At 37.8% G+C, this 13,038-nt stretch overlaps 1 protein-coding gene across 2 annotated transcripts in view; it reads right to left on the minus strand.

The window, feature by feature from the left end:
- LOC107656388 (metabotropic glutamate receptor 8-like) overlaps positions 1 to 13,038 on the minus strand; it is a 187,518-nt gene that overhangs the window by 12,167 nt on the left and 162,313 nt on the right. For both annotated transcript variants that reach the window (XM_016444233.1, XM_016444232.1), the window contains exons 7-8: positions 11,431 to 11,570; positions 6,513 to 7,448 (exon numbers count right to left, since the gene is read on the minus strand). In XM_016444233.1, the coding sequence (XP_016299719.1) occupies positions 6,513 to 7,448; positions 11,431 to 11,570 (1,076 nt within the window). The remainder of the gene's footprint in view (positions 1 to 6,512; positions 7,449 to 11,430; positions 11,571 to 13,038) is intronic.

Below are 13,038 nucleotides of genomic sequence, written 5' to 3' on the forward strand. Positions count from 1 at the left end.
CACACACACACACACACACACTTAAATAGTTACAAAAAATTAAAATGTATCACAGTTTCCACCAAAATAGTAATCAGCACAACTGTTTTCAACATTGATAATATGAAATGTTTCTTGAGCAGCAAATCAGCATTTTTGAATGATCTCTGAAGGATAATGTGACACTGAAGACTGGAGCAATGATGCTGAAAATTCAGCTTTGCATAGCAGGAATAAATTACATTTAAAAATATATTAAAATAGAATATTTATATTTATATTATTTTTAAATAATTTTTATTTTATTTTATTATATTTTTTATATACTACAAAATTTTATTTTATTACATTTATTTTATTTTTAAATAAATATTTATAAATAGTTATTTTAAATTGCACTTTTTTTCCACAATATTACTGTTTTTATTGTATTTTTGATTAAATAAATGCAGTCTTGGGGAGCATAAGAGACTTTCAAAAGCATTAAATAAATCGTATTGACCCCACATATTTGAATGTTGTATTTAATCATGTAACTTAATTGACAATACAAATATTTTCAACATCTGCTCAAAAATATGAGAGGGCATGTCTGAATGTTCGTGAATCTTCTGAGTGACACGATATCCAAAGAAAATCCCCTCAGTGTCCTGATAGAAATGGCAGCTGTTGAACTGCTGAATGCTGTCAGACTGAGTTCTTTAACAGAGACAGCGTCTTTAATGCTTTTATAGAGCTGACATCCTGCCATGATCAGCATCACTGCACCAATGGCTTAGTGTCATTTTTCCTGTTCAATAAACATTTATTTGGCTAATTGACCACAAGAAAAAAATCAATGTGTTTTAATGTGTGATGTGGAAACTGTGCATGTGTTTGAGTGTGAATGAGAGAGTTACTGTACATGGGAACATCACTTTAGCAATGATTTCCTGTGTGCCATCAACACATTTCAGTGGCTGTTTTTAAAGCTTGCTTCTTAAAGCTTCAGTTATTTCCAGATGCCTTTGCCAGCTTTTCATGTGATTTGGTTGTGTTTTAATGAGAAAACTATGGAAACCCTCAAAAGCATTTCTTGTTTTACTGTGAATGGTTCATAGACGCACATTATTTCAAACACAAAATGCAATTGTTTATAATCTTTCATCAAAATCGAATAACCTGCTATGCTGCTATAACGACTTTCAGCTGACATCAGCGTTCTTCATATTTCTCAACCCATGCAAACACCTGGTGCCAGTCAGGCATGTAACACACACTTTTCATGATCTAATAAATTAAAGCTACATTTTTTCTTGTTGAACACTCAGTTTCAATTGGAAATCAATCCAGAAAGATTATTTGCACATAATATACAAACACAAAGTGAAATATTTGAACAGAAGTGCTGTATATTTATCAACGTGTTAGTTTAAATGTTACTTTACATTATGCAACCACAATCAACAAATAAAATACAAGTCAAATAGTACTTTGTGTGCAAATATATATATAAATATATATGTGACCCTGGACCACAAAACCAGTCATAAGGGCCAATTTTGTGAAATTGAGATTTATACATCATCTGACAGCTGAAAAAAATAAGCTTTCCATTGATGTATGGTTTGTTAGAACAGGACAATATTTGGCCGAGATACAACTATTTGAAAACCTGGAATCTGAGGGTGCAAAAAAATCTAAATATTGAGAAAATCACCTTTAAAGTTGTCCAAATGAAGTTCTTAGCAATGCATATTACTAATAAAAAATTAAGTTTTGATATATTTACGGTAAGAAATTTACAACATATCTTCATGGAACATATTTGATGATATATATATATATATATATATATATATCTTTATCAAAGATATATATATATATATATATATATCTGACCATATAAAATATCACAAATAAATTTGTTATTATGTGTTAATATTAGTTAACTTGAACTAACAATGAACAGTAATTCTACAGAATTTATTAGTTTTAATGTTAATTTACAAATAAATGCTTTCACAGTAGCACTTTTTGTGTGCACCCGGGTTCATTTGATGCCAGAGTTCGGTTTGATTGGATAATGTGAGCGCTGTTTTCTTAACTCGGGTGCGCACCAACAAACCGTACCTAAAAAAAGTCTGCCTAAAAAGGGTGGTCTGGGCTGGGGTACAGTTCATGCGAACTCTGGTACGGTTCGCTTCTGATTTGAAAGCAATCATACTTAATCTCGGAAGTAAACTGTTATTAATGATGTATGGATTGGTCAAACTGTGTATTTATGCATTTATTCACTCACTTTCTTGAAAAGTGTGACTGATGTGCTGCAGCAGAAAATATTTATATCTCATTTCTGCTCGCAGAAATTGACTACCGCGTTCTTTTGAGCCATGACAAATAGACACATGTGCCATTCTGTTTTGGCGCTTTGGAAAGGAATCAGAATTTTCTAAATCCTAAGTAAAAAAAAATGAAGCGAACAGGCATCCATTCATTTTGCCGTCTTCTGCATAGTCGTTACCTAGTAAAGGGGGTAAACAGCTGCCACTCTGATGACACAAATGTACCATGGTTTGGAACCAAATAATACAGTATGAACACAAACCAGCGGGGGCATGAGGAGGGGGCGCAATCGAGCTCGGGTTCAGACCAGGCAATCGAACCAAGAGTGAAAGCACCTTAAAATTAAAAGTTGTATTTAATATGAGTTAATGCACTATGAACTAACATGAACAAACATTGAACAATTGTATTAAATAGATTATAATAAATGAGACCTTCTTGTAAATTGTTACCAATTTATATATTTTATATACATTATATATATAAAAAAAGATATATATATATATATATACTGCATGTATACCTACTTCCATATTGTACATCGCAAATCTGGCCACTGAGGGGCATTCTAGTGGTGCACGGGAAAAATTTCTAGTGACTTGTTTCTCAGTGTGAGGCTGCTGTGAAAGAAAAAGCAAGCGAATGCAATAAAGAAAGCATTCGTACAATCAGAGCCAATCGCTTTTCAAACTAATGTGTTGCTTGTACGGCTGCAGCTGACCTCATCCTCGGCTTATTTAATGCTGTTGTGACTCTACCTTGAGCTAAGCTTCTATTCCTCTTCTGTATGGCGTCTTCTCTCTGCTGCATTAGCTTTAGCACATTGTCATGGCAGCAGAAGCGATTTTCCCTTGCACACAGATGTCCCATGATTAATAGCACAATGCGTGGCACACTAAGGACCTGGGCGGTCACTCTCTCTCGAACGGCAGGAAAATAATCTACTGAAGCTGCTGGGGAGGATGAATTATGACCAGTGCCTTTTGTGGAAGGTTCGCCTTCATGCATGATGATATTAGCAGGGCAAATGTAACTGAAGCTTATCTAATCTGAGGTAATACGACTTCCACTCTGAACAGCATGATCCTACACAGCAGGAGAAATAGCGTGAGGGAGGTGTGTATGTGTGTCCCGAACAGATAGGATATATTACAAATAAGAAGCAACAGCCTTGGCTAGCATGTTTCTAAGGTTTAAATAAGGTGGAATTTCTTTTTACAGGATCTAAAGAGCAGAATATTATTTCCTAGGTGAAATATGGCATTAAATACGGACAATAGATTGTAAATAAAATCGTTTTATGAAGAACACACCACCAAACACTTAGTCTTTGATTCACAAGAGCTTGAAGAACAAAGGTGGCAGAACTAATTGGAAACAAAGCTGGCCTTCAATTAAAGACACTAAAGTGAAACAAAAACATTGAAATGTCACTTAAAGATCCAGTTTAGGTACGGTGTCTGTGATAGAGTAATTGAAATTACTGCGTGGGAGGTGCAAGTTGCTTGTGTTATTTCAGGCTTATGCAAACTTAAATCTTCATAACATCATTCATGACAGAAAAATAGTAGAATATTTCACGCTCAAGCAAGAATATGCTTACACCCACGAGAGGATTACCATAACAGAAGTGCGGTTACTAAGAACTTTGCCACGTTTCAGATAATGTTGTAATATTACTGTGCATATCAATGTATTTCACCCACTGATCTGCTTGAAACGTGCATTTACACGCTGTGGCAGCATGCAGAGCCAACCTCAAACAAATAATTTACAATTACAAAAAACAGTGCTGTATGGGGGGAAAAAAGACATCTCCATGACTGTTAATAATGTAAATTTTGGCTAACAGGCATTATATTGTTCTACAGAGACTCACTCACTTCAATTACATCAATACAAAGCAAAATTGACCTTAAAAAAAAATCTAAATAACCCAAGCTCAAATCAATTTACCATGCTTTTCAATTATATGAGAAACGCATTAGGTTTCCTGAATGCAGATCTGGTCATACGATGAACCATAACAGAAATGCGTTTACTAAGAACGTTTGCCATTTTTCAGATAATGTTGTAATATAATGTATTTCACACACGATCCACTTGAAACGTGCATTTACTTTACATGCAAACACGCAAAACCAACCTCAAAAAAATATGTATAATTACCAAAAAACAACGCTGTATAGGGGAAAAATAGCATCTCCATAACTGTAAACTTAACTTAAAAAAAAAAAATCGAAGTAACCCAAGCTTAAATCAATTTGACTTAAAAAAAAAAAAAAAAAACTCTGTAAACAAATCAAACTAATAATTTACAATTACAAAAACAGCCCTGTATGGGGAAAAATGGCATCTCCGTGATTGTCAATAATGTAAATTGTGGCTCATTTGCTTCAAAAACATCTATATGAAGTAAATTTCATAAAAAAAAATTTTTAAAAATAAAAATATCCCAAGCTTAAATCAATTTACCATGCATTTCAATTATATGAGAAACGTATGGAGTTCCCGAATGAGGATCGGGTCACACGGTGAACTTAACAAAACCCAATAAAATGATCTGCCAGTGATTTATGCGAGACCCGTAATTTGATTCTACAGATATGTGGCGTGATTATCTTAACCAGTCACCTTTGGAAGGCATTGATTTCCTGAGGAGCCGTGAGTACATTGCCCGCTGTTCATGCAGCACTTTATTGACTCTTTATGATTCTGCAGAGTCTCTGCATTGGAAATGTCAAAGTGCACGTATTGGTTTTTGGGGTGATACCATTCTCAAATGCAGGAGAGTAGATCATATCAGCCTTGATATCTTTATGCTAGTGTAAAATGGAGAGGTAATAGTCACCGCAATGAAAATCCACACAAATTGATTTTTGAAGCATTAACCAAAGCACATTCTTGATAATGGAAGCATATTTTACAGGCGGAGGGATTTTATCTACTTCTCTACTGTGGTTAATTTCACAAATGCTGCAGCCAATACAACATTGACTCTTTGTAAAGATATTAATTCAGGGCTAGTCATTTTTTCATTACGAACCAATTATGAAGTCCTTTCGCTTGGTGTGGTTGCCAATCAGACAATAGTTCAATAAATACAGACTTAAGGCCATGTTTTGTTATTCGTGACAATGAGATCTGCTCATTTTTTTTTCAATAAGTGACTTTTTTTTTCTTACCAAATGATTCATGTCGTTGCTTTCTTATCTTGAGTAATGTGATGGGTTGGGGGTCTGTGTTATTAGAATGCCATCCATCCCACAGTTCTAGCGTTAAATAAGAATATAAATAAGCTTGTTAGTGTAAGGAATAATTGGTATATCCATAATTGTCTCTCTTGGCTAGCGCAAAGCGTAGCAGTCACAGTGAGAGGCTAATGTGACTAAAGAGCAATGTGGTAATGAGCTTTTATCGTGAACCACTGTGAAAGGAAATCAAACACTAGAGTTTCAGCATTTAAAAGATTACTGAACAACTTGTTTGCATAGATATTATACTTCAAGGGCTTCAAAAACAGCATACAGGTTTGGAACGACATGAGGGTGAGTAAATAATGATTGGATTGATCTTTCATATCTGAACTATCCAGACTCGTGCAAGTCCTGCTCACTCAAGCTTCAGATATCGCAGCGATGCTTCTTGAGTCGCCACCTACCTGATCGCCTCTGACCCATTTGTCTGTTTCCTACAGTGCCCCCGAGGCTAATATCTATCAGTCTGAGAGTATGTGAAACCCTGGTTTTGGCTACCTTAGGTTAGCTTCTTAACCTTAAGCTTCTTAAATTTTCTGGAGGTTGTCGCCTGCTGCGTCAGGTGAAAGGGTAACCAGCAGCTGACGTTATTATCTGTAGCCTGGAGCAATATTCTGCAACCTATAGCTCACATAAACAAACATTCATATTGCCTCTTCTTAATAAAAACATGAATTTCTGTAAAGAAAAGTTATACTCAAATTCTTTGGAGCAGTCTTTTTCTGTTTGTGCTTATGCGTTTTTTATTAAAATAATGTAGTTAATCACACCCCCTGACCTGTATGTACATTAAATAAACCAATTAATTAAATATTTCCATATGCAAATTGCTGTCACTTCGTAGTATTCATGCAAATTCCTACCAGAAGTCAGAGAAGAGCTAAGGCTGTACTTGCAATGACATTGTGAATACCAGTGCATTTAGTTACAGATTTCGTAAATCTCACTTACCCTTTCTGCCGACTGTGCGGTGCCAAAGAAGATAGGTATAAAAGCTAACCAAATGATGCAGGTAGTGTACATAGTAAATCCAATTGGCTTGGCCTCGTTGAAGGTCTCTGGCACGCCGCGGGTCTTGATGGCATAAACAGTGCATGTTACCATCAAAAGGATGCTGTAGCCCAGCGAACAGATGAGCGACAGGTCCGAGATGTCACACTTGAGAACCCCACGAGCCTTCTCGGGGTCAGATGTGCGCTGCTCGCCGTAGTCCACCACTGTGTGTGGCGGATCAACTGCGAACCACATGAACACACCGAGCAGCTGCACCGAGATCAGGCTGAAGGTGATGACCAGCTGAGAAGCAGGGCTGATGAAGCGTGGTGCAGCCACCGACTTCTTGCCTTGCTCGAAGATGCGGTGAATGCGGTTGGTCTTGGTTAGGAGAGCAGCGTAGCTGAAGCACATGCCCAAACCCAGAAACACCCTTCGGAAGGAGCAGACGGCCAAACAAGGCGTAGCGATCATCAAGAAGGTGATGGCGTAGCACAAAAAAATCCCAGTCAGAAGCACATAGCTCATCTCTCGGCCGGATGCACGTACAATTGGTGTGTCATTGTAGCGGACGAAAGTGACCACCACAAAACTTGTAGCCAGGATGCCAAGAACCGCAACAAACATCGGTACGGCCGCCCAAGCAGAGTGCCATTCAAGTTTGATGATCGGGATGGGGATGCAACCGGTGCGATTGCGGTCTGGGCGCTGCTCATACAGACACAACTCGCAACTGAACTCGCTGACTTGGAAGTGGTAGCCTTCACATCTCTCACAATGCCAGCAGCAAGGTACACCCTTCACGATCTTCTTCCTTTCACCCATCTGGCAAGGCACACTACATACCGAGGCTGGAAGCGTGGGGTTGCCTGTCCGCCAGCGCATGGCATCCACCTGCAAAGGATAACAAAAAAGTCTTGTCAAATACGAAGACCAGAGGCATACTGTTATATTATCAGGACCAAGTGGGACCTATGTCAATATTACACAGTGTTCCTTCATTTAGACCACTGGAGAACTGGTCCCCCAACTGAGCATGGATGTACATTTACTTTTCTAAGTCATTTTATGATTTTCACCAGGCAACAAAGTTTTAGAGATTTAGGAGTAAGCTCTTCATTTGCAAGAACACCCTAGCAACCACCTAGCAACACGCTAAAAAGGTTGCATGTCCACCAGCTTATAGTGTCCAATTGCAATGGATAATAAGCCCTGTCAGAGATGAAGACCAGAGGCGTACTGTTATATTAGAAACTGCATTCAAAGGAAGTCTCATTACCCACATAGATGTAGGTTGTGTCATATTTGAAGACATCACTTTATTACCCCTTAGCGCCTGGAAGCTGTGGAAAATAAGAAGCCAACGCTGCTCTTTTAAGTGCAGCTTCAGTTTGGCTCCCAGGCACAACTTTGTTGACAGATATATTTTGGGACAAACTTGTGCCAGAGGCATTTGAGATGAAAAAATAAAAAATAACATGACAAACCTCGAGTTTGAAAAGTGATGTAAAAAACGATTTTGCCAGACCAATCCACGTGACAAATCAGGACAACTCAATACTTATGCTCTATGGTTCTCACTGTTGCCTGCTGCAAAGAGATGGCCGTGAATGAATTATTCATGCTTGAGACAAATTATGCCTGGCAAAAACAGATTGGCTTTAATTAGAGAAGCGAAAAAGAAGGGACACATTAAAATAAAAAAAAGACAAAATTTGCAAATGAACAGAAGTTTAATTTGACTTATCTCATAAAAGGGTATTTAAGAATAATTGAAAGACCAAATCCCTTCATTTGATTCTTTCCATTCTGTCTGAAACAAAAGCCACACTGACCATTCACAGTTAAGCTGTTTAATTTGGGTTTAGTCATCCTGAAGACACAGTAATGGAGAGTGAGAAGGGTTTCTAAGGTTCAAACGCTGTTAGAATCAACGCTAGCCATTTACACACAACAGTATTATGCATAGGGTTAGGGATTTTAACTAATCTCTAACCCTAATACTAAATGTTGCAGCACAGCTCGTCCCACATAATTTGTGCTAAAGAAATCAAATAGCTCAAACTGTGTGACTTGTTGAAAAGAGATGTGCAGTTCCTCTGTTTAAGCGACCTGATATGGTAGGCAAAAAAAAATAATAATAATAATAATTGTTTGCGATGAAGAAGGCACATCTATACATTGCAATATAAACGAGATTTGGGAGTGGGCTCTTCATTTGCACAAGTGACCACCCAAAACACCCAAGCATCCACCTAGAACACCCTAGTAACCACATAGCCACATGTTAGAAACAATCAGATCACCCTAGTAAAGGCATAGCAATATGCTAAAAACACCCAGAACACCTTAGTAACCACCTAGCAACTACATAATATGTTAAAAATGCACACAACACCCTAGCAACCACATTGCAACATGTTAAAACTGTCCATAGAATTTTAGCAACCTCCTAGCAACTGCATAGCAACATGCTAAAATCCCCAGAACACCTTAGTAAGCACATAGCAATATTCTAAAATCACCCAAAATACCCTAGCAACCTGCTAAAAACATATGGCACTCTAGTTACTACCTAGCAACATGCTTACAAAAGCAACCAAGACAACCAATAATCACCTAGTAACCACCTAGCACACAACACCCAAGCAATCACATATCAACATGCTAAAACTGCCCAGAGAATCCTATCAACCACCTAGAAACTCCATAGCAACATGTTAAAATGCCCAGAACACCCTAGTAACCACCTAGCAACACACTAAAAACACCCAGACTACTCTCGTAACCACTTAGCAACAAACTAAAAATCACGCAGACCACCCTAGTGTAACGATGGTCAGATGGAGTGCTCTGGTTGTCCACCAGAGGGCACTCCATTCTACATCATTGTCATTGTGTCATGGACTTCATTTCCCACAAGCCACTACCTGCACTTATGCCTGACTGTTTCTGCTATTGATTGTGAAGTCTTAACATAAGGGGTCATGAACTGCCTTTTTTTTTTGTACTGTTCTCTGAGGTCCACTTATAATACTATACATTTTTTACATCAAAACCATCATAATTTAAAAGTAATAGATGATTTTCTGTCCTGTTTTGACTCATCAGAACGCTCTGTTTGAATAGGCGCGGTGGATAGTAGACTCGGAAGTTAACAGTTGTGTATGTTTGACAGCCTATACAGCCTTTATAGATGGACGCTGCTGAGGTTAAAAACGCATACATACTCAGTACCTATATCAAACGATCTGCAATAACAGATAAAGCAATAGTGACCACCTAATAAAAACAGTTATTCACACTTGTGTGGTGTGACATTACTGTCAGATCCAATATAGTCGCACAACATCGTCTTTTAATTTTAATCTTTCTGAAAATCCTGTATCGAATTGTGCCTTGTTTGTAAATGATTCCACGGTAAAATAAAGTGAACAAAGGACCGAGTTCTTACTGACGAGTTCTTACTTACTTTAATGATTGGAACATCATTAAAAATAAAGTACATCCACTCTTTCCTAATATTGGGATCAGAAGGAAGGCGATGCAAAGACTGTGTTTTTCCAAAACTTGGCTCTGCACAGCATCTTCTTCGGAGCATCTTTATCGTTTGATTTCTGCGTAGACCTGTGTTTGCCTCTCTCATTATTTACACTACATTCATGAATTGGTGGGCGGAGCTAAACAGGCAGTGATGTAAAAGCAGGCGTTGATCATCTTCTGCGGAGGCGGGGTTTAGCCACACTATCACGTCATAAAGTGACACATTCCACAACCTGTCGTTTTGGCAGATTGGCTTCAATATAATCTGTTTTTTGACTAAAGAGAAGGTTTTGAGTTCTGAAACTTACAAGATGTTTTTATAGTACAATGACCTCTTATATGTCAAAAGATCAATGGAATTTTGATTCCTCAGTTCAACATAGTGTCACACTGCAATCTTGAGTCTTGTTTCATCGTCTTTTTTTTTTTTTTTTTTAAGTGCCCAGGACACCCTAGCAACCAGGCTGCAACACCCATAACAACTAGCAATTGCCCTGACACACACCACTCGTATTTGCTTTGCAAAATTGCATTTAATTTTACACGACCTCAATCTTTTGCATCTGACTGGAAAGAATATAACTGCTTCGGCAATTTACATATTGAATGTTTTATTAGTAGTTTCAGTAAGTAAACGGAGCCCTTTAAAGTGACCTGCACATCTTTCAGTAAACAGCAAAATTGCAAAACGGTTATTGGTTGTGTGTATTGATTGTGAAAATGATTTTCCCGAAAAATAAATGTTAACCTTGTTCGGAGCCACAATCCTTTCAGGCTAAAGAAGTCTTTTTTTTCCGGAGTGAGTCGCCCTTAATGAGCTGCATGCAAATCACCCGCACTCTGTAACGCATCCAGTGCTGATCTGTTTAAGCGCTTAAGGGGAGATTTTGATACATGAGTTAAGAAGCGAGATTTAGAGAACTAGGGGGCTGGATCACAGTTCTGCTAAGCGGCCACTTCCCCTTCCACTCACCTGTGCAGACACAAAGCCCAGAGAAGCTGTGATTCTCTGTCACGTATCAGAAAACTACAGCTTCAGTCTCCACACTGCTGCGAGAGCTTTTGGCCATGAAAACACAGCTCGTTTCTGGCTCCATTAATTTTGTTTTGCGGCCAAGCATAAAACATTACAAGCTTATCTTCCATCCCGTTGAGTAATGAATGCCCTGAGAGTATTCATGTCACATGCATCATCAGCAAAGCTAAGATTTCCAACAAACATTTATGCTTGAATATATCTGATTTGAACATGCATACTTTGTTATATTCTGGATGGAAACATGAATGCATGGATGGATTTCATCATGAAGACCGGAAAATGCTTTCCACTCACATTAAGATGCAGTTTGTTTGCCCACTGGCCGATAACTTTGTACTCAGCTGTTGATTTGTTGGTGATCTGATACTGGAAGATGTCATAACGCCCTGGCGCATCTCCGTTCTGATTGAAGACCACTGGAGTGCTTGCACTTCCTGCAAAACAGGATATGACAAAATGATCAGACTTACATTTTTTAGTCAGTAAAATAGCAACAGAATTGTCAGTGTTACACACTTTTCTTCACACTCATACTGAAGGAAGGAGCCAAGCCGTATTGAGAGATTAAGATGATGCAAAATTCAAAGTTTGAATTTCCAACAATTGAATTAAATAGGCAAGGCGTCTGGTATCTACACATGTGAATTTCTCACAGCTCCACACAAACCTCTGCTGTGCAGGATAGTGTTCAGGATCAGGTGTCAGAGGTGTAAATAATATATGCAGCTACGTGCAAAAATCACGGCAACCTTGTGAGGAGGTAAGAAGATGGAAAGGTAATAAAATTCATCAACTTTCATTGAGGTGAGTGTCTTAAAAAAAATACCCCCACACCTCTCCATCCATTTACCTTCACCAATGATGGTGATTTGGTTGCCTGGCTCAAACTTGAATTTGGACCGGCATTCGAAAAACCACTTTTTGATCAAATTCATGAACCAAAAATGTCCAAAACACCACAAAAACACCATAATAACCACTTAGCAATATGCTAAAGCACCCAGAACATCCTATTAACTCTACAACTGCATAACATGGTAAAAATGCACACAACACCCTAGCAACTGCATTGCAACATGCTAAAAACTACCCAGTAAACCCTAGCAACCACCTAGCAAATACATAACAGCATGCTAAGAATGTACACAACACCCCAGCAACCACATAACAATGTTAAAAATGCACACAACACCCTAGCAACCACCTTGAAGCTGTATAACGCTCTAAGAATGCACACAACACCTTAACAACCACATTGCAACATACTAAAACTGCCCAGAAAATCATAGCAATTGCATAACAACATGCAACCCTAACAACCACATTGCAACAAGCTAAAACTGCCCAGAAAAACCTAGCAACTGTATAACATGCTAAAAATGCACATTGCATCCGGAAACCCGATTTCAGATGAGATTAATGAACCAAAAATGTCAAATGAACTCAGATTTGCATTAAAAATGTTAGTGTAAAAACGCTTTTACTGAAAGCCTTCAACTCCGATCAAAGTTTTATGAGTGCAATAACAAACCTTGCACATCCAAAATTTAGGGAAGTCATTGAATATATAGACTACGGTTGAAAAGTCTGACATTTCCCTAACTAAACAAATATTTTCCTTATAAATGTCAAAAAGTGCACAAAACATGTTGATCCATTATTCAGCATGAATCGATTATGACTCAAAGAGCATCTTGTGTACATTTGACATTTTTCACAATCCAAAAACGTTTTGTGTGTTTATGTGTGTGTTACATTTTATCTGTTTTCTTTTAAATTTTTAATATTTTAAATCACAGATTGTCAATGTAGACTCCTGGATCCCACTGTATATGGTGAAGTTTCATTATTATAAAAAAAAAATACTGCTGTATTGTGCATCAAAGCTTCTGTGTAACTCAC

The sequence above is a fragment of the Sinocyclocheilus anshuiensis genome, unplaced genomic scaffold (genome assembly GCF_001515605.1).
Source record: "Sinocyclocheilus anshuiensis isolate Anshui unplaced genomic scaffold, SAMN03320099.WGS_v1.1 scaffold183, whole genome shotgun sequence".
Taxonomy (NCBI): Eukaryota; Metazoa; Chordata; class Actinopteri; order Cypriniformes; family Cyprinidae; genus Sinocyclocheilus; species Sinocyclocheilus anshuiensis.